The 21,841-nt window shown below is 44.9% G+C and overlaps 1 protein-coding gene, 2 long non-coding RNA genes and 3 other non-coding genes across 12 annotated transcripts in view; 5 read left to right on the top strand and 1 right to left on the bottom strand.

The window, feature by feature from the left end:
• PHACTR4 (phosphatase and actin regulator 4) overlaps window positions 1–10,140 on the top strand; it is a 95,557-nt gene extending 85,417 nt beyond the window's left edge. For all 5 annotated transcript variants that reach the window (XM_054999187.1, XM_054999188.1, XM_054999190.1 and 2 more), the window contains 6 exons: window positions 939–1,095; window positions 2,334–2,389; window positions 4,686–4,747; window positions 5,161–5,298; window positions 6,018–6,094; window positions 8,217–10,140. In XM_054999187.1, the coding sequence (XP_054855162.1) occupies window positions 939–1,095; window positions 2,334–2,389; window positions 4,686–4,747; window positions 5,161–5,298; window positions 6,018–6,094; window positions 8,217–8,232 (506 nt within the window). In that variant the 3' untranslated portion in view covers window positions 8,233–10,140. The remainder of the gene's footprint in view (window positions 1–938; window positions 1,096–2,333; window positions 2,390–4,685; window positions 4,748–5,160; window positions 5,299–6,017; window positions 6,095–8,216) is intronic.
• Window positions 7,910–13,246, bottom strand: LOC129343149 (uncharacterized). Its single transcript, XR_008598278.1, has 3 exons — window positions 13,163–13,246; window positions 10,948–11,116; window positions 7,910–8,351 (listed from the first exon to the last, which is right to left on the bottom strand). It is a non-coding gene; the product is annotated as an uncharacterized LOC129343149 (long non-coding RNA).
• An 87-nt stretch (window positions 13,247–13,333) lies between these two features.
• LOC129343355 (uncharacterized) lies at window positions 13,334–20,830 on the top strand. Of its 3 annotated transcripts, none has more exons than XR_008598290.1 (7): window positions 13,334–13,365; window positions 15,169–15,253; window positions 15,644–15,717; window positions 17,928–18,065; window positions 18,558–18,627; window positions 19,477–19,537; window positions 20,079–20,830. It is a non-coding gene; the product is annotated as an uncharacterized LOC129343355 (long non-coding RNA). The 3 variants fall into 3 exon arrangements; XR_008598288.1 differs by having other exon boundaries at window positions 15,641–15,717; XR_008598289.1 differs by having other exon boundaries at window positions 15,356–15,717.
• Window positions 15,349–15,555, top strand: LOC129343753 (small nucleolar RNA SNORA73 family). Its single transcript, XR_008598328.1, has one exon. It is a non-coding gene; the product is annotated as a small nucleolar RNA SNORA73 family (small nucleolar RNA).
• Window positions 16,532–16,739, top strand: LOC129343755 (small nucleolar RNA SNORA73 family). Its single transcript, XR_008598330.1, has one exon. It is a non-coding gene; the product is annotated as a small nucleolar RNA SNORA73 family (small nucleolar RNA).
• Window positions 19,172–19,379, top strand: LOC129343754 (small nucleolar RNA SNORA73 family). The gene has a single exon (XR_008598329.1). It is a non-coding gene; the product is annotated as a small nucleolar RNA SNORA73 family (small nucleolar RNA).
• Window positions 20,831–21,841: the final 1,011 nt, after the last annotated feature.

The raw sequence follows: 21,841 nt of genomic DNA, 5'->3' as shown, positions 1-21,841 counted from the left end.
ATAGCAGGCTTTCACGGAGAGGGGTTCTTGGTAAAGTCTTGGTCCAAAAGGGGGTGCCTTCTCCCTCTGAAGTTCAAAGTGGGGGAGGGGGGGCAGAGAGCAAGGAGAGGTCGTTCAGCTGGAGCTGAATCCAGGCACAAATGGAGGGTTTCTTCTATTTCCCTACCCCCGTCACAGTTGATATTCAGGTAGTACACTGCCTCTGAACACGGTCATTTAGCCATAATGGCTAATAACCATTGGTCGGCCCTCTTCTCTAATTATTAATCTAACCCCTATTAAGAGTTCGTGGCCATCCTTGATGCTTGTGGAATGGAACGGTGTAATTTAATGTTGTGTGGAGGAGGACTTTATCCTCACCAGCAACCCAGTGTGGTAGGTTAGGCTGAGTATGTGACTGGGCAATGGTCACCTAGCAAACTTCTGTAGCAGAGTGGGGATTCAAACCTGGATCTCCCAAATTTTGAATCTACTACTGATATGTTTCATTGTGTGGCTTAAGTCCTAATATTATCAGAGAGAGGGGGGAAAGCTCTCATGTTCTTGATTTTAATCATGCTGTACCAAAGTTTATAAAACCTATCCTATTGCTCCTACCCCCGTAAACTAAAAAGTCATCCATCTGTCTTCAAAGGGAAGGTTTTCCAACCCCATTTGTTTTGATTGACCCCCTCTTCTGCATATCCTTTATGAGATGGGGTGGGGGTCTAGAACTGCATCGGGGGCTGCATGTCCCTGCCAAGATGAAAAGTCACAGAGAGAAATCAAAAGGGCAGCCTCAGTGCCTGTTCTGCATTGGAGATTTTGTTCTGGTGGCACCGTGACATTCATTTGATGACACCGTGTCCTGTATTTACAACAGTAACAGAGCTTGAAAGAGTTGGAATAGCTGTGGAGTGGCATTGACTTGTTAGTGATAAATATCTCTGTCTCTGAAGGTGCGCTAGCCAACAAGGTCAAGAGGAAAGATACCCTTGCCATGAAACTGGGCAACATGGCCCCACGGCAGGAGTTACCAGAGGAGAATGTTTTTCCTCGGAAGAGCAAGGAGGAGTGGAATGAAATACGACAGCAGATTGGGACCACGTTGATCAGGTAGGCAGGGCAGAATAGTGTGTGAATCGGGGAGGCTGTAGTAGGCATGTGGGAGTCTGAGAACTGGGGTGGGGTGGGGTGGGGGACACTGGCACTCTTTCCGAAGAATGTGATTTCACTGAACTCCGGTATTGCACTTAAGCCACTGCACAGCCTGCTGTAGTCGACTTCCAGGCCTAGTTATAAGTTACTAGAAACACTGACTCAGTCCTTTGAACTTTTAACGTATCCTTCCATATATGGGGAAACAATTTCAGCAGTTTCTAGATCTGAAAGGGCTAAACAGTTATTGGAACTTTAGGAATGGACTTCTGAACCTTCTTGCTTTCTCTACGTTGTTTCTCCCTGCTGAGCCAAGGTAAACCCCAGCAAATTCGTTTCTGGGTCATGGAGGGGCCAGTGCACCTTCCTTGCTTCAGAATATTTGTGCTTAGCATTTCACAGAAATTAATTGCAAGAAATGCCCCAGTCTAGGTCCAGAGGCAAGCCCAGGGCGTTTGTGCCCCACAACCTCCCCCCCCCCCCCCGTCCAGGTACAAAGGAGGTTGGTGCCTGCCCTCCTGCTGCTGAAATCTGCTTGAAGATCACCACTTTGACGTACTTTATTCAACAGCATGCTGGACACTTGCTCACAAATGGATTCTTTGGGAAGAACTTCCATCTGTGGTTTTCAGCAGAAGGTGTGTGTTGGTGTAGGGGGAGGTCTATCAGTAAGCCAATGTATTTGTAAGGGTTACTTTTTTTTTTTTTTTGGAACTTTGCAGCTGACGGTAGTAATTTGTTAATGTGGTGCTGATGTCCATACACAACAGACTCTGGAAATGGAAGTTAAATAGGTAGTATGAGCTGGGGTCAAGTGCATAAGCTGTTTCTGGGATGTTATGGATAGAATTCCACATCGTGCACGGTGCCTTTGTCTCCCATACATTGGGCTGGGTCCTGTAGATGTGTTCCGCTAGCGGAAGTGCTTTCCTCTGGCTGAAGGAACCTTCCCTTCACAAGACTCTTGGAAAAACATTGGGGGAAGGGTATTTCCCTCAAAGGGAAGTGCATTTGTGAGTGGAACAAAGCCGCAGGATCCCAGTCCATTGCATTAATAATACAGTGCTGAGGAGGAGTGTGAGTGATGCTGAAAACTGCAGTCTTCCTGTGGCCCCCACCAGAGAACGTGCTAGGTCACCAATCACTCTTTGTGTTTGCACTAAAACGTTGCATTTGTGATTCTTTTCTTAAATCAGGCGATTAAGTCAGAGACCAACTGCAGAAGAACTGGAGCAAAGGAACATCCTTCAGCGTAAGTGAGAGCCAAATTACTAAATGCCGTCCATTCATCTTATAATATATGTAGTGCTTTAGCTGCAAGGCATTGTCTTTGGCGGCTATCCCACAAACACAGAGCAGAAACTCCACTCGCTACACCTGCCATGCAGCATTCTTACTGCCCCACCTCTTGCTTTCATTGGAAAATTTCATTACATTCTCAGCAAGCTGAAGGGCCTCTGTAGGTGACCTAGATTGCTAATAATGAATGATGCTTCAAAGTTAGGGCTTGCCCCTTGAGGACTGAAGCATTTTTGGTGGTGATGGTGGGAGCTGGGTAGAAGTTCAACTTTTTTTAAAGAAAGGATCCCCCTCCCATTGTGACACCACTTAGTTCTGCTGGGGAAGGAAGTGTGAGAAAGATGGTTTATTAGGAACACAATGCATTCCAGCAATAGGGAAAGGGGACGAGTGAGAGGTCGGATGGGCCTGGGATGAGAGCCAGTGCGGTGTGGTGGTGTTGGACAAGGATCTGGGAGATGTGTTTGAATCTCCACACTCTGCCATGTTAGTTTGTGGCAACAAAATAGGAGTCCAGCAGCACTTTACAGAGTAACAAAATTGATTCTAGCTTATGTGTAGAGTGGAATAAAATTTGTTAGCCACTGGACTGCTGCTTTATTCTCCAATGAAGTAGGTTAGGCTAACAGTGTGTGACTGGACCAAGGTGTGAGCTTCACGGCAGACAGAGATTTGAACCTGTCTCCCCCACATCTTACTTAGGCTCTTCAGCAATTATGCCACATTGGCATCTAGATTGGTCGAAGGCAGCAGGCTGGGATGTCAGCTCTGGGTATCATTGGCCGAGCAAATAATGTGAGCTAAGAGCCATCAGTTGATTTCAGGGTCTAGGGAAGAATGCTTCCTAGTCTTGCTCAGACAGCGGGATAAGAGTTCTCTGCATTTGACTGAGGAGAACAAAGCTGAAGAGCTCCAGAATATATAGATTGGGGGCGGGGTGGGGGACAATATGGGGAGGTAGAGCACCATCTTAACTTTATGCCGCTAGTGTCCAAACATCCAGGGCCAGGCCAGCCACCCTGAAATGTATACAAATGCAAGACCCCTGTTGTTCCAAATACTTCCTTTAGTTTCCTCTGGATACCAGTGCTAGGAGAGGACATCAGGGGAGGGCCTTGGCCTCTGTGACTGGTTTCCCCCCTCCTCACCCCAGGCAACTGGCTGGCCAGTGTATGAAACAGGAAGCTGGATTAGCCTGACCGCTGGTCTAATCTAGGAGGGCTATTACGTTTTCAAAAAATGTTCAGATCATAAAGACACCACCTAAGGAAAGCCCCATGCTCTAGTGTATGTTAATCTAAAGGAAGGCATGTAGCATATGTATTGGGACCTTCCTCCAAATGTTGAAGAGATGCATGAAGGAAAAGATGTTCCTTTAAATGAACTGGGCCCAAGCAAAAGTCAACAATGAAGCATCTTCAGTTGCACCTGGAAACAAGTTGGCAGCCAATGCAAGATTTGTTCAGTATAGGAGAAACAGAATCATGTGGCAATTATTTGGGGCTGCTGCCACATTCTGCACCAGATGAAGTATCCAGGTGGCCCCCATAAAGCACTGTTGTAACCCTAATAAGTTACTGGGCCATGAATGAAAGGCGCCAAATCTTGTCTGTCATCTCTGACTTGTTTTATCTCCATCCTTAATAAATGATTTCAACCACAGAAGAATGGTCTGAAATGAAATTGCCTGTGGGGCACGTCTTGACCCAAACTCCCTCCGTATAGCAGTAGAGTGTGTCCTGTCTGGATATAACTTTATTTCAGTGACGCTCACTCTGCAGCTTGCAGAGAGTCACGCTTTCAATTACCGTCAACCTAAAGAGCCACATTTACTTTCATGAATGCTCAGGAAGGCTTGTACCTTACCTGTTCTTCTGATAGCAGTCGTTTCAAGGTGGTAACCACCTGCCAACCACAAGCCCCACTTAGCGGATGCCACACTGGGGAGCATGTGGGAGAGCTATGGATGCCTCCTGAGCTATGAAGTATCTCACTGCTTTATTTTTACAGACAGCGGTCTGTTGCATGGCCTGTCTGTTGTGTGGTATAATAAAATGCATTCACACAGAGCTCCACATACATAAAACGAGAGACACACACACACAAACGACGTGTGCCTCTCTACGCTGGTTTTGCTTTAAAACGAATAGCTTGACCTCCCCACCCCCTTAATCTTTGGCTATGTTATTAACTTCTGCTATGGAGACAAAGGGCTTGTTCCAAATTTCATCAAACCTTCTTCCTGACAGCAAAAAATGAGGCTGACCGGCAGGCAGAAAAGCGGGAAATCAAACGGAGGCTCACCAGAAAGGTATTGTAACTCTGTGTGCTTTTATTGATATTTGCTGAAGTTGCTCTGTGGGAGGTGGCTCATTGAAGCATGCGACACGGGGGTGGGAATTCATAAGGTTTGCTCCGGGTTCAGTCGAGGAAACCTGGTTGCAATGACTTTGGCCAAGGGGTGTAGCATGGAGGATATCCAAGAATGCTCTGCTTAAAACACAATTCAACTTAATTTTGCAGGCTTCTGTCTCAGCATAAAATGGTGGTGAGGTCTGTGTGTCCATGTGTGCTTTCCCTCCTAGCTGTCTACTGATTCCCCCCCTCCCCCCCCAGCTCTGATTGGGCAAGCAGAATAAGTCAAGTATAGCAGTGATCACAAGAAAATAGGGGTTTGCTGAAGGTACACAAGAAACAGATCTTCTATCTGCTTCCCCCCCCCAGCTTAGCCAAAGGCCCACGGTGGCTGAGCTGCAGGCAAGGAAGATCCTGAGGTTTAACGAGTATGTTGAAGTAACAGATGCTAATGACTATGACAGGCGAGCAGACAAGCCCTGGACAAAATTGACGCCAGCTGACAAGGTGAGCAGGAGCGTGGAGGGAAACCATCCCTGGGCAGCTTGTGTGTCTTTTAAACATGGGGCACTGCAGGTATGGATGCCCAAAGGGCCGTGAGCCACATCCTCTCGGCCCCTTCTCCCTTTCCTCCTGCATATTGTGATTCATGCAATACCTTCTTCTATTTTTCTGCATGCCCGTGGAGTCCACTGAGCGGAAACCCTTACACGTTTGGGGATGACTTGGTTCAGTGGCGTTGATGATATGCAGGGATGGGGGGGGGGGCTGCTTCTATCATACATACATTGCCATCCTAAGCAGAGTCACACCCTTCTAAGCGCGTGCGTGCGCACGCACACGCACACACGAGAGAACATAAATAAATAAATAATGCACACTGTAAGTAACAAAGCTGATGCAGATCCGGTGCTTTCTGCCAGCTGCTTCCCAAACCCCTTTATAGGGCCCTTCTGGGCTCCAGACCAGATTCTTTTCCTTTCATGTTCTGTTTCTGGCTGCTGATCAGAGAGTGCCTGAAGAGGAAATGTTACACAATGACCAAGGGAGGGCAGTTCTTGTCTGAATAAGATGGCAGTCAGGCAGAAAAAATTTGGCTGGAGCACCTACTTTCACCAGGGGTTTGATAGCAATCAATGAAAGAGTTGCAGGAGCAGGACAGGAACAAATGTGTGATATCCAGACTTGATCAGATGGCTCTTCCTCTCTTCCATCCCCTCCTGCAGGCTGCCATCCGAAAGGAGCTGAACGAATTCAAAAGCTCTGAAATGGAAGTCCACGAAGATAGCAAGCAATTCACTCGGTGGGTAAGAGGGAAAGATTCATTAACCCCTTGATTGCATTCCCACAGTGCCTTGGAGTGTTCCCCAGACTTCTCCTGATATACAGTCAACTTTTCAAACAGCGTGTGGTGGCTGTGTGTAGGTGGAGAAACAGCCCCCTTATGTACATTCCTAGCCTAGAGCAAAAGCTGACCACATGCCTCTGTTCATCCATGCATGCAAGTCTCAGTTTGTGAAACAGCACATGGAAACAGTTTGTGATAACCCACATGGAAGGAGTGGCCCATTCCAAAAAGAAGGGAATATGGTCCTCCAGAAAATGAAAAAAACAAAACAAAAACTTAAGGCAAGGTCAAGATCCACAAGAATATACAGAAGGCAGGAATGTAAAATAACTCACTGGAATATCATGATCTCAGATAGAAAATTATAGTGTGATATGAACCAAACAGTTACAATAAAATTAACAGATCTGTTTGCAATAGGGTAACAGATAATCCACAATTAATATAACGTGTACAATGAAATATTCAAAATAATATGTACCAGATGGTTTAACAGTTAATATGAACATGTGCAACGGGACACAGGATAGTATGATGAGATCCCAGGAACAAAGCTTGTTTTCATATCCTTCTGATGTCTTCAGATTGAATGAAGAGTGTCCATATAATTATAGTAACCACAGAACTCATAACAGAAGAAAAAAAGTTGTATCTTCATAGTGATCTGATGGATCTGAAGGTTATGGATCAGAAGAATTCTGAAATGAGATTTCTTTCACCCGGTCTCTAATCATTATCTTGTATATTCCATCACACATGCTCATTTTAACCATGAACCATCTGTTATTTATTATTCTGGATATTTCATGGCACATGTTAAATTAATCGCGGATTGTCTCTTACTCTACTGCAAACAGATCTGGCAATTTTAAGTGTGAGTATCTGCTTCATCTTGCACTGTAAGTTTCCCATCTGAGATCACTAACCAACCAGTTGGTTGTTATTTTGCATTTCTGCCCTTTGTATACTCTAAGGGATCCTGGCCTTGCCTTAGCTTTGAGCATTAAAAGCGGAAACTTGCATGCAGTGGCAGGTGAGTGTATCCAGCTCTGTCATGGAGTAAGAACAGCTCATGAAAGAAACACACAGGCTAGTACAAGAGGAGGTCCAGAGTCTTAATGCTACTCTTGACAGCATCTTGTCTTCATGGGCAGTTTAGCTCTGTAGCAACAGTCCACACTATTTAAGAGTGAGGGCATCGGAGTCACGGAGCACAAGCTCAAACAAGTGTCTCATAAAAATACAGGGGGTGAAACCAGTGGTAGAGCCTCTGCTTTGCATGCAGAAGGGTCCCAGGTTCAGTCCCCAGAATCTCCTGTTAAAACAGTAGGTAGCAGGTGACGACCAAAAGCAAGAACAGTCTACATAACCTTCTGTTAGGACCCATCCACATGAAACGTAACACTATGCAAGCTTTTGAGTTCTCTAGAAATCTTTACCAAGCTGAATGTTTCCCAAAAATTAAGTATAAAAAGGGCTTGGAGGAAAAATGCATCAGGCTGCAATAAGGAGGCCTATTCAAGCCAGTATTGGTTGTTAAGTGATGGGCAGAATCAAAATGCTGCTGGTGTCAGGTTGAACTAATCTTTCTCTAAGCAACAGACATTAAATGAGTCTCTGCATAGGAAAAAAAAAGTCCAACAAGTGTCTCTATCTTTCTAAAACCAGACAAGACTCAGAAATCCCTTCTAGGCAGAAAGTACAGGAAATGTTAGAGATAAATATACAGTGCTGCACAAGATACAAAGTCAACCGAGTCCAAACTGAATAGTAAGTAAAAGGCGAAAGATTTATGTGATCTGAAGAGAAACCAGAGTATAAACTGGATAGTAGGTGATGTTAGACTGGAGAGCCACTGCCAGTCAGAGTGGACTATACTGACCTTAATAGATCAGTTGTCTGACTTGCTATAAGGCAGCTTCACGCATTCCTGCGTAGAACAACGTAATTGGCCACGTAATTGCAGAACAATGTAATTGGTCATGTTGGCTTCTCCTCTACTTTGGGCCTCGGCGGTCTGTGTTTCTTTGACGGTTTTTCAAATACGAACTGTGGGTTCTTTTTACATCTGTCGCAGGTATCATCGGCCATGAATGTGTTTCTTGCAATACCATCAGAAGAGGATTGCGGTGTTTGCTGTGTTATCCCAGCGAGGAGGAACCTTAACGTTTGCCCAAGATTTGCCTTCCTGACATATCCAGGAAATGACTTTCTACAGGGAATGGAAAAGAGTAGGGTTTAGAACCTTTTTCAAAAGTAGCATTACATCAGAAGGAATTTGTCTCAAGTGCCATCAGATCACAATGGAAAAACAAAAAAACGTCAACAATGAAACACTATACCTCACACACTCAGCAATACTGCTTGTAGCCAGGATCAGCCTCTGGCTTGGATTCGTCATACATGGCTCCATCATATGAAAGGGTAACGCACCGTCCACAATTCCTGTCCTGCACTCTCTGGCCACATCTACTGTAAATACGTTCTGTGGACTCTTTTAATATCACTTTTGTCAAGAAAGAAAGAAAGACTGGAGCTCTTACCAAAAGATTTGGAGCTAGCAAATTGGGAGTACGTGTGTGTATATCGGTGTGTTTGCTCTGTACAAACGAAGCTTAAAAACCAGTATCGTCCTGGCAAGAAACTGACACGTTACTGTTTTATGTCCTACTTAATATTCAGAATCACTACTGACCAATTTTTCTGTTGTCCTGTGGTGGAATTGTATAGTTCTTAAAGGACATGTACTGAGTCTTGTAAAAACTTTTATTTTTTTCTCCAGCGTACGGCAAAAACATCCTCCTCCAAACTTGCTGTAAAGTTAAGAAGCCTCACTTAAAAAAAAAACCTTTAGCCTGTTAAACAGGAACTGCAAAGCCTGAAATGAGTTGCCTTGGTGAAGTGGCAGTGTGGAATATACTGTAATTTTTTTTAAAAAAAATCATCACTTCCTCTTTCTTTTTAAAAAAATGCTTTTCAAAACCAGAGAAAACTTGCCTTTTTGTAGATGTGTAGCAAAACTTTTAATTTGAAGGTTCTACATTTTATCAGATAAGGGCTTAAATCTGACTTTTTAAATATGAGAAGCAAAATGGGATATCCTTTTAAAAATCAGAACGGTTGAGAATGACATCCTGAGACACTGCCAGGATGGAAGATGGAGCCGGGGGCAGGGGGGGGGGATGATGAATATAGGGATCTGGAGGGTGTTTTAATGTAAGCGGGGTTTTTTATCACTGGTTCTTGGCTGCACCTCCACTTTTCTGTTCTCACTTCACGGGTGTAGACACAAGACTGTATTCACCGCTTGCTGGCCGCACACAGCTGAACATGTCCCTTGTGACCCTGTGCTGACTGTCCTTAAAGAGTTCTTGTGCTTATACTGCCATTTCTTCCCCAAATGCCAAACATCTGGGGAGCAGGATGACTCAATGCAAGAGAAGGGACAGGGCTCCTTGAATCTTTAACAGCTGCATCAAAGATGGGACTTCAGGATTTATTACACACACAGATGAGAAAATCTTAACACCGGTTGAAATGGATTCTGCTGTGCAATTTTCTCTCCCTGTATTTAAAGATTCTCAAGCCCCAGCCTCTTAATTGGATCTGGTCACCTTATCAGCGGAGCCAGGAGACCAAGGCATGGAAATCTCAAGTGCTGCCTTCGTGCCTCTGACTCTTCCCACATCCATTACAACTCTGAACTTTTTTGTTCTTCCCCCATCCCACTCCTGTTCCTGAGCATCAAGTCACTGTGAGACTATTTCCCATGGGGTAGAGGAGTGGGGTTTGCCTCGTCCCCCTCTATAGCAATCCTTAAAAACAAGGTGCAGAGAGAGAGGCTCTCGCGTGTAGGAAACAGTTGGGTGCTGGTGCACCCTAGATCCGAACTGCTTTTATGATGTATAAAATATCTCTGTAGAGGAAATCATTGCATTGTATATCTGTCTTCCTATCAACAAAATTTTATGAAATAAAATTATTTTAGGATTTTTTTTTTAGAACAAAGCTTGGTCTTTTTTTTTGTTAACTGCTGGAGAGAGGGAACCTAGTTTTGTGGCAAACTCCAGATTTGAGAAGGAAGATGGCTCAAAAGTATTAGAGCATGTGCTTTAAATGTTCGATGTTAAAAGTTCAGCTGCTGGCATCTGTCCTGGGGAGGGGGGGCGGGATGTGTTAAGAAAGGACACTTCTCTTCTGGAGACCCAGGAGAACCGCTGCCAGACAGTGTGACAGTGTTGAGCTTGGCAGACCGATGGTCTTGATTCAAGGTAAGCTAGTATCAAATGTTTAGATGAAAAAAGGCCTTGTTCCTGCTAAAAAAAATGACAGTTCTTTTTATGGCTTTGAGTCTGGGTTGGAACCAAAGGGCTTATATGGAAGATCTTTCTGCTACCATCTAAATGCAGTATCAGAAAGGAAGACAAGCATTTAGGATGCTTTTAAGGAGAACGAGAAACATTTGCAAATAACTAGAAAAAGCCACAGGAGGTCTATGCTGATGTCCATGTTAGCTGCTATTATTCCAAAGAGCCAAGCAGTGTACATGCCACTGACATCAGCCAGGGAGCCAGTGTAGTACACTGGTTAGAGTAGATCTGGGGAGACTCAAGTTCAAATCCTTACTCAGCCTTCGAGTTGGGCCTAACTCATAGGAATGTTGTGAGGATAAAATGAATGGGGAAAACATGTATAACCACCCTGACCTCCTTGGCAGGATAAAAATGTAATAATGTTGGGGGAAACTGCCTGTTCTGCAGTTTTGCCCAACGAAGCAAAATCTTTAGCCTAAGTGGATGTATCCTTACTGTTTTTTCCATTTGATTTTGCCCGATTCTTTTCCTGCAGTTCCAATCTTGTATGGCTTTGGCCAATGTGGATTGCGCAGTCCCCGCCATAGCTGCCTTGGTAGTCAAAAGCTTCTCCCTCTCTCACTAGCAGAAAAGCTGGTAGGGCACAACCCATGGTACTTGGCACCTGTTTACAAGAGAAAGACATCCATGATAGAGAATTCATGAAGCACCTGCATCTTCAATCTTTATATCCACGACAGGGTCGGGCAAACATTTCCAGGTCTCCAGGACCCTGCATGCAATGGAGGGAAAGTCAGAATTGGTGAACAGGAGGTGCTTCCTTTCCCCATCTTCTGAGGCAGCCTCTTCAACTGCATGAGTGTAACAGAAATGCTCAGTCCTGTGTCTTGTACACAAGATGGACCAGGCAAATCGAGTGCACGACTCTGAGATGGACTAAACTCGTCTGCAGCTAGCAGTCAATCTAGATGAGTAAGATTGCCAAAGGTGTAAATGACAAACGGAAGAACTTTAAAAACTGGGGCACATCCAGGATATTCCACATTACTCAGCCCTGTCCCAATGCTCCTATTCACTCCCCACCCATTCAGTAATCAAAATGTACATTGAAAGCCCTTGTCTGCTTGTGCTTCTAGAAAGATTGTCTCCCCTTGCCCGCAATGAAGCAACTCCCCCAACTTTGTTTCCTAGTGCTCCAGCAGCACCCCGAAGGGAAAGAGAGCAGTTGGGTCCTTGAGAGTTGCCGCTTGGGCCAGGAGCAAGCCCACTTCTAGCATCTCTACTGTGTTCTGGCATGTGTGGGATTCCACATGAGAGACAGGGTGTGCAGTGGTTAGAGCGTCAGAGGAAGAGCTGGGAAACTCCGGTTTGAATCTCCGTTCTGCCATGGGAGCTTGCTAGGTGACCCTGGGCTAGTGACACGTTCTTAATCTGACCTACCTCACAGGATTGTTGTGAGGGTTAAATGGAGGAAAGGGAGAATACTGTAAGCTGCTTTGGCCCCCACTGGGACCAAAAGTGGAACACGAAGTAAATAAAGACTTGATGTACGTACTCTAGGTAATAAACTCTGCCCAGTTTTAAAAGGGTGCAGTTACAAAGGAAGGGAGGGGAGAGGGGAGGATGAACGCTACCTTGATCGCACAACTGCTTGGATGCTAGGTTTAGAGGAGTTAAAATTTTAAAGGTGTCTCTTGTTGGAAGTAAACATGCACTGGAGGATCGGTAACTGGTCAAAGAAAGGGAGCAGACTATTCCACCTCTTATGCTAACCATTTTGCAAAATACTCCTGACACAGCTTGAAAAGTAGGACTACATTTAAGGCCCCCCAGATGAGTTAGATTTTTAAGCAGCCTTCCAGAAGGAACCTTCTGGCATCTTGAAAAGTAAAGCCGAAGCTTTCAAGATGGCTCAGGACTCTGTTTTGTTTCCAGTGGATGGGGATTGCCTTGACTGCAAGCTGCGCATCCCAGGTAGCAACGTAGAAACGTTAGTCCCGCTACAAAGATGACGCTTGAAGTCTCTGCTTCTTTGTGGCTTGGGCCACTCGAGAGAGGGGAGGAGGCTGAATTGCCTGCAGTGCTTCAGGCTCGGGGGCGGGGAACTAGCAGACCATACAAAGGGTTAGGCTACAGCCTTTCTCCCAATATTTTTCATGTTGTTGCAAGGAGCTTATACGTGGGGGAGCAGTAAACCCAGACTGCCCACCCCCATCTGCGTGGCGTCCCAATTGCCCAGGAAGAGGCTCATCTAGTGAGCAAGGGGGAGGGGGAATTGATTTTAAACATCTGCAATGGGAGAAAATGGGGAGGGGGAGATGAAATTTCAAGCGAATGCAACGAGAGAAAATGGAAGGTGGCTGAATTGCAAGGGAATGCAATGGAAGAAAATGGGGGTGGATGAATTTCAAGCAAATGCAAGAGGAGAAAATGGGGGATAGACGAATTTCAAGCGAATTTAATGGAAGGCGGATGAATTTAAAGAGAATGCAATGGGAGAAAATCGGTGGTGGTGGAAGATGAATTTCAAGCAAATGTAGTAAGAGAAAATAGAAGGGGGTGCATTTCAAGGGAATGCAATGGGAGAAAATCGGAGGTGGATTAATTTCAAGCAAATACTATAGGAGAAAATGGGGGTAAATGGATGGATTTCAAGCGGAGGAAATGGGAAGTGGATGAATTTCAAGCCAATGCAATGAAAAGCACCCACCAATTTGCTTGCTCCGGGCGGCAAGAATTATGCACAGCACGTTCCCTTCCACCGGCTCTGGCTCCACCCTTCTCTCTCCGACTGCTTCGGGTCATGCGCCTTGTGAGTGACCCAATCGCTGCCTTTCCCCCGTCGCCCCTTGCGCGGTATAAATAGCTGCGTCTCGGGTTCCTCGGCCTCTTCCAGCCACATGGTGGACGGAGGTAAGGTTGTAGGGAAGGGGACGCGGCTGCAGACCTGGAAAGGCCGCCGCCGCTTTTGCTTAAGGCAACGGAGGAGGAGGAGAAGTGCATTTATTTTTAAATGCACGTGTTGGTGGAGGGTGGTGTGGAAATTCCTGGCTCAGGCTTTTGGTACAGTTATCCAAGGTGGTACTTCTTACTGCGCTTGTGCATTGCTTTTGTGCAATTCTTACCGCCCTTGGGCATTGTTTTTGTGCATTTCTTACTGCAGTCGCCTCTTTGCCACCGTGGGCGGGCGTGTGGGTGGGTGGTCTCTGCATTAGAGAAAACGTGGCAGCTTGTATTCTTGCAGAGCTTCCCCCCCAGTTTTATTCCGCTAGTCTCCCAAAGAACGTTTGATTCTCTTGTCTACACAACAGTCCTGTGATGCTGGTAGTTGCCAATCTCCAGGTGGGGCCTGAAGATCCGATCAGTTCTCCTGGAGGAAATGGCCGCCTCAGAGGGCAGGGTCTAGGCCTTCCAATCCTGCTGAGCTCCTTTTCTTCCTTGAACTCCGCCCTCCCTTGGTTCTACCCCCAAACCTATAGGAATTTCCCAACCTGGAGTTGGCAACCTTAAATGCAAGTGATGCCGAAAGAAGGTGATTGGCCCAAAATCATTCACCAAATTGTATGGCACAGCTTCTGAGAAATAGCTTCGGGGCAGTGCTCTTCATATTGATCGAGGTTTTCTTAAGACACTTCCTTATGGTCAGCATAGTGTAGTAGCTAGTGTATTAGACTCGAATCTGGGTTCAAATCCTCCTTTCCATTTTGAAGTTTCTGGGTTACTGTCCCTTTAAGCCTAATTCACTGGGTTGGTGTTGGGGCAAAATGATGGCATGGAGAACAACGTATGGTGTACTTTTTTTGGCAGTCAGATGCTTAAGACACTTCATATCCCATGTTGGTTGGGATATGAATCAGCACTCTGGTGGTTCAAATCCCCCTACTGCCATGAGCTCAGTGGGTGGCCTTGAGTAGGCCACTCTTCTCAGCCTAGCTCCCCAACTGTATTGTTTGATAATAACAACATGGACTTTGTTCACTGCTCTGAGTGGGGCACTAATCTGTCTAGAAGAGTTATGTTTAAGCACAGTGGTTATATTTCTTTCCTATATCCCCCCCACCTTCACCCCAAAACCAGTATCATGGTAGTACAACTTCAAGTCATTTTTTTGAACAGCACAGATACAAAGGTCTGAACTGTTTAGACAAAATAGTACCTTCCCTACTAAAATAACTTTTCAGTTTTGTGCAAAGTAGCCCATTAAAATGAGGTAGGGCTACAAATTAATCAGTCTATGCTTGAGCTAAATGAACTTTGCATCATGACTGTAAAACAAACTTCAAAAAGTTTACTTGGCTGCTTGAAGTTCCTTGCAGACCTTTGAATAGGGAAAAGGGTTCACATGGCAGGTAGCACATCTCTTGATAGACCTTTTCTAGCCTGGGAAAGAACTTCATTGTTGTGTGGAATTGAGGCCTAGACTGTTGTAGGATGCTTTAATGTTGCTCTGCTCTTGCTTTAAGGAGCTCAGCAGAGAGTGCGTAGTTACTCTCCGTTTCATTCTTGCAACAAATCTGTGAAGAAAGTTGGGATGAGTGTGTGTAACTGGAGTAATCCCATGGGAGGGGGGATTTTTATCCCAGTTTCCCCAGTCTTAGTTCAACACTAACCACTATGCCACATTTTAGATCCCACTATATTCTGTTGGCTTTGTCAACACACGTTACACGTTTGTATTGTGGGATGTTGTGTTAACTTTCATTTCTCTTTTTGCAGTGAGAGATCCTTGAAAATCACTGCCTGTTTTTGGGAAGGTCAGCTGCCTCACAGAAGAACATGTCTCCCATTTTGAAAATTCAAGGTATTCATAAAAGTAACTTCTCTGCAGTTTGTATTTTTGTTTGAGATTCCTTAACAACCCCCCAATTGCCCTGCATTTTCTCCTTTACTTTTGATCCAACAGGGACACCTGGGGAGGTCGCTCTCTCACAGCTCTGTCCATGTGGCGTACGGGAGCGTAAGCCTTTGAGCTCCATGACGTAGAGTCCCATTCCACACTGTTGGAGAGCAAGTTGGGCCTTCGGGTCTGCAGCCTGCATATTCCTACAGCTTCTCTGAGTCTTCGGACAGTGACTGAGGAGACAAACCATGCAGGAGACAATTGTCTTATTTTAGTAACTCATAGCATGCTTTTTGATCCTGGTGTCGTAGAAAGTGGAGTGAATCCATCTTCCATCTGTTTTTCTAGAAGCTGTGGAAGCCTGTGTCATGCTGATGGAGTCTCCCTTAACGCCTGAAGAATCTGTTTCATTCTGGAATCTCAAGGTATTTGTGATGCTTATTCTTCCTTTTCCTGGTGCTTCTTGCCTGTGGGTTCTCTCTTATCAACAATAGTGTGCTTAGTTTAATGCATTTGTCTTCAACTGGGTGTTTTCCTCTGCTTGTGAGATCCAATCCTAGCCCCCCCCCCCCGTCCTTTTTCAGACTAGGAGGTGTTTCAGGTGAGGCAGCATCACCTTTGAGTCTGCAGGAAGCACCCATTTGGAACCAGAAGCTCAATGTTTTGTGGGACCTCCCAGTATGTTATTAGTTCTGCACCCCTCCTAGCAGCTTTTTTCCAGTTTGTCTCAGGCCCCAGGGCAGTCATTTTTGAGTGGTGCTCAGTACCCTTTCTCAAAATTCCAAAACTGCCAACAGTCTCAACAAACTGCTTGTTTATAAGTACATTGAATGTGGAGATATGAAGAGCTGCTTTAGTCTTACGGTCTTTTGAGAGCAGCAGACTGGGACTTAAGAATTTATAGGATGTGACCATCCTATAATACTATTTAATATAGTATTCATTGGATATGTAGTGATGTGTATAGATCATATGTATTTATTCACTTTGAGTCCTGTGCACTTTCATTATTAAATTAAGGAATTCTAGATAAGTACCTTGAGCCATGGAAGATTTTGTATCTTTAAATAAGAATCCTGGTGCCATTTACTTATGCTGAACAGTCTCGACAAGACAGGAATTTTAAGTATGAAGACTGCCAGTATGAAACAGATTACAATATCTGTTGTATTCAACTGAAAAGGTATTTAGGTACAGACAGTGCAAGATCACAGCACCCTACTTAAACGGGATGTTAATCCAACAGGGACACCTGGGGAGGTCGCTCTCTCACAGCTCTGTCCATGTGGCGTACGGGAGCGTAGGCCTTTGTGCTCCATGACGTAGAGTCCCATTCCACACTGTTGGAGAGCAAGTTTGGACCTTTCGGTCTGCAGCCTGCATATTCCTACAGCTTCTCTGAGTCTTCGGACGGTGACTGAGGAGATAAACCATGCAGGAGACACTGGTCAGTCAAGCTCTGTGTTTAGTCAGTAAAGTTAACAGCAATTGTAAATGTAGATACAAATGACCTGCCAACATCTTTTCCACACTGTGACACTGAGAGATCTCTGTCTTTTGGTGCTACATCTCTGAAGATGCCAGCCACAGCTGCTGGCGAAACGTCAGGAACTACAATGCCAAGACCACGGCAATACAGCCTGGAAAACCCACAAAAACCGTTGTTCTCCAGCCGTGAAAGCCTTCGACAATATATCAGTTGTAAATGTGCTGGTTGTTGAGAGCTGCTTGGGTATAGTTGGCAAGGTTTCCAGGGTATTCCCTCCAGAGAATCCTGGTATTCACGGGGTGAGCCCATGAAAGTGTGGAATGGTTTGCGTTAGGTGATCAGGAGTATCTCCAGGAAAGAAATCGTGGTTGCAGCCTCCAATCTTGCTAAGTATTCAAATGCTCTTGGAGTTCTGAGAAACGCCGCTGGGCACCATCAGAAAATGGCTGCTGGGCAGGGGAGGGAGGGGGATCGAGAAGCATTAGGAGTTCGCAGCCCAAGCATTCCCTCATGCCATGGGCAGCTGTTTCTGGATTGGAGTTTGTCTTCAGACCCCAAAGGGGAGGACTTCTGGGCTCTTCTGAAGTATCTCTTGCACCAGTGAGGGGGAGGAAAGCCAGCATTCGCTCTTCATGTGGAAGAATAAAAGGAGGTGGCGGGCTTTCCTTTTGAGGTTTTTAAGAATAAGGTAGACGGCCGTCTGACAGCACTCCTGATTCTGTGAACGGAGGCAGATCATGACCGGGAAGGCAGGAAGGGTTAGTTCGTTCTCGTGGCCCTTGCGTGCCCAGAGTAATGCTGATCGCCACTTTGGCATCGAGAAACAATTTTCTCCAGGCCAGTTTGACACTGGAGGTGTCTTGCTATCTTCTGGGCATGGAGCAAGGGTCAGTGGACGTATGGAGGTATTTGTGCATTTCCTGCATTGTGCAGGGGGTTGGATTAGATGACCTTGGAGGTCCCAACTCCTGTGATTCCATGAAATAAGCAAATGGATTCCAGGAAACACATTGGCAGGCACCACGCTAGGCGATGTGGGAGTTCAGATCTGCTTATGAGATTTTCTTAACCCTTTTCAAGTAAATGCTTTTAAGAATTGAAGGACCGGATTCACCTAAACATATTTTTTCATTCTTTTCATTATAGTGGATGCTCTGCTCTTGCTGTGTCATCCTACCAGTTCCGAATCCTGCTCTAATTTCGTAGCCTGAGCAATGCCATTCTAGCGATGCTTTTATGTGAAGGATTAGACTTCTGGACATCATGATAGCTGCAGTTCTCCAGGTACCTGCTGGCAGTTTTGTGTGTGTGTTGCTGAATTTATGGGCAGTTCTCAGAATCCATTCTGCAGCACTGGGTATCTGACAAACAATTTGGCGCAGTTGAATATCTGTGTTGTGGCTGCCTTCGGGTACTACTGCTTAAGCATTCCTACTGCGGAAGATGGTGTTTATGTGGAAATGTTACTGTGGGGGTGTGGAAATGTAGCTGGGATGATCAGATGCCAGCAAGCATCCCTACTGACCTCTTGCAACATTTTGTTCTGTTTATTTATTCATCTATAGTCCTCCTTTCTCGCTGAGACTCGAGGCAGATTATAAAATTTTATAAGAACAGTACAATACATAACACTGAACAAGGAGATAAAACAGGATTCACAAATTAGGAAACAATGTGATGCAAACGGTATAAAGCATGCAGTGCAATAAAAAACTACTTTAACCTTTTTCAAAGGGAAGAGAAATGTAAATATTTCATTTTGTTCTAATTCCCCAGCTTTTCCAGAGCTCACAAGCTCCGTAAGGGTGAAGCCCTTATTGTAAGAAAATGGAGGACGTTGATTTAAGTAAGTAAATACGTTACTGAGCCAATTAGTTTGTAACTGGAAGATGTTTTATTTTCTTTATTGAAATATTTGTGCCCTACCTTTCCACTAGGCTCAAGGCAGCTCACCGGTATTAACTATAACATGACAGATTAAAACCAAATAAAATAACGCCCCCTCCCCAAATAGCTCCCTTGCCTAAAAGATGCCTGCTGTTCATACCCAATGAAAAGCCCTGGCAAAGTTTCAAGGTCTCCCGATGAGAGGGCTGCACTCTCCTCTTCAGGGACCATGTTCCACGCAGTGCAGGGCCGTGACGGAAGAGTCCCACAGGCTCTGGTCAGTGCCAGGTCTGCCACCCTAAATGGGGGAACAGCCGGCAAGTGGCAACTTGAAGAGCATAGTTGTTGCATGGGAGATGGGAGGAGACTCCTCTTGTGTTTTTTTTTTTTTGAGGAAAAACACTTCTATTTGCTGTTATAATAGACTGAAAGAGCTGCCTATCCCTGGTCCAGTTGATAGTTCCAGGCAGCAACAGTAACCTTGCAGTGCAGTGCATTTTCACCCAACGGGGACATCTGGGGAGGTCGCTCTCTCACAGCTCTGTCCATGTGGCGTACGGGAGCGTAGGCCTTTGTGCTCCATGACGTAGAGTCCCATTCCACACTGTTGGAGAGCAAGTTTGGACCTTTCGGTCTGCAGCCTGCATATTCCTACAGCTTCTCTGAGTCTTCGGACGGTGACTGAGGAGATAAACCATGCAGGAGACAACATACAAACTGCTACTTGAATACTGTAATGCTGTGATAGTACATGAGCAGTCTCTCGGTGTTGATAAGGCTTAAATCTTTGTTTTTTTTTCTGTTCTAGCTTTGGTTATGCCAGGTATGAAGAGCAAGGGTGGTTTACTGCAATGCAAGAAACTTTTCAGGTACCTATACCTGCTTTTGAAAAAATTTACTACTTGGCAAGGTATTAGCTTAAGATGGCTGAACCTTTAAAAGCAAGATGTCCCTTCTGGGTGGGGCAAGAATATGAGGAAAGAGGTGGGAGGTAGGAGCTCTTATCTGTGTGGCTCTTCTCTGGTAAGAAGTGTGCATTGCAAATATCTCTTGGCTTTCCAGCAATCACTCAGTTTCACCATTTTAAAGGCACAGAAGATTTGTAAGTTTGGGATTTTGCACAAGGCCTATGTGTTTGAGCTCCAGATAAGTGGAGATGCTGTTTAGATTCAGCACTCACTAGGGCACTGACAGTTCTCTTGCTTTCCACTCTTGGGAAAAGAATGTTGGCTTAAGTAGGAACATTAGAGAGTGGCTGGATTCACTCTCCAAGGGTTGTGTGTCAGAGATAATTGCTGGATCGAAAGGTGGGGGTAGCAGTTATATCAAGCTAGTCCAGAGATTTATTTTCCCGTCTGGGGAAAAAATGGAAACTAATTTATTCCGCTACTTCTGTTTTGCTCTTATTAGGTCATTTTAAAGACGAAACATCCTGGAAGGAGTTTAGAAGGCTGGCTTTTATGAAAACATCAAATACTGTTTTGATCCTGCATCAGCGGAACTATACAACTGAAAGTATTAAGCAGCAAGATGACAGAGAGCTAGCCTTAATTGGGAAGAGGGCCTGTAAAAGAACCTGCTTAACAAGATCTCACAGCAGCAACCATGTTACCTATTAATGCTCTTACCATGTATGCAACCATGATGGTTTCCAGGGCATTACAAGAACTCTTTGTTTTTATGGTGGCAGATGAACAGGTTCGTTGTGGCATCGGCATTTGTGAGTCGTAGCTCATTTCATGCATTGCTTACCTTTATGTGCCCCATAAAGATGCTTTTCACTATAAGCCTGTTAGTTTTTAAGATGCTGCCCGGACTGGAAATTCCACTATGGCAGCACCAGCAGTTACGGAGGAGGGTAACCTGAGGCCCAGGCTCAAAGTTCAAGTGTGTGTGTGTGTGTGTGCGCACGCACGCACGCACACACATGCATGTGCCCCTGTGCATTCCAGAGTGGTAGTGGAGGAAGCCAGGACAGCTGGATGCAGAAAAAACCATTTGTGTTACTGAAAAAAGCTGGTTTTCATGTTGGTATATTCTAGCTGCTTCATGTCCAGCCATTTCTCTCCCCACTACCCTTGCAACAATTGTCTTTACTTCCACAGCTCCTGCTTGTACTTGGCACATGTTGGATAACAATAAAGTTTATATTTTGTCTCTTTTATTGAAGACTTCAGTAGTGACTACAATTACTGCTTGTTTTGTTAGAGTATATTAACTTCATTTATATCACACCTTTCTACCTAATGGTAGAACTTCATCTACTCAAAGCCGCTTCTATCGTTCTCTTAATTTTATCCTCTTGGCAACCTGTTAGGTACGCTCAGCTGAAGGACAGTGACTGGCTCAACATCAGCAAGCTTCTGGGGCAGAGTGGGGATTTGAACCTGCATCCCACAGATACTTCTATAACAAGAACCACTGCATCATGAGAAAGAGTGTTGACTCTAAAGCTTATACCCTGGAAATCTCATTGGTTGTGAAGGTGCTATTGCACTTAAATCTTACTCTTCCGCAGACCAAAGTGGTCATCCACCTGAAGCTGCTGCAACAGGCTTGTTTTCCGTGTCAGCTTGCTTAATGGCTTCCTTGGAGCAGCAGGTGGTTTTTGTGCTTTTGGTTAGCAGGTTCTTAGTTCAGCTATAGAATAAAGCAGCAGGTTAAAAGGATCATTTCTGCTCCTGCTTGTATCGGTTGCCAGAACATGTAATGGGTGTTAGGTGGCGTTTAAAAGGTTCACGATCGTGATTCAACTTATAAGTGCTCATCTTTAGCGTTCTGATGCTAACAATGCGAGCAGGTCTGATATTTGATCTTGCCACAATTTGTTGAGAGGTCTTGAGTTCAGGCATGTTAACATGTTTACTTTTCCTTGCCCATAAGCTGCAATTGGAAACTAGATACAGACACAGAAGACCCCTTTGCTTTTAAGACAACTTTCTAAAGGTGCATTTGGAAGAGAGGGAAGGAGGTCTGCTATTGAGAATATCGGGCTTGGTCATGGTGCTATTTTAAGCCTCGGCACGCCCAAATAAATTGAGCGGAACATGGTCCTTTTATAGCCTGTTAACTTTTAGTCTGTATGTGTATCTGTGGTGTCTCATTTGGATTTTTCTATCCTGTAAATGAGAAATGTGTAACTGCTTGAATACCAAACTGAAATAAGTATGCTT

Source organism: Eublepharis macularius, chromosome 15 (assembly GCF_028583425.1).
Source record: "Eublepharis macularius isolate TG4126 chromosome 15, MPM_Emac_v1.0, whole genome shotgun sequence".
NCBI classification, from domain to species: Eukaryota; Metazoa; Chordata; class Lepidosauria; order Squamata; family Eublepharidae; genus Eublepharis; species Eublepharis macularius.
This window is presented reverse-complemented; position numbering and strand designations above follow the sequence as displayed.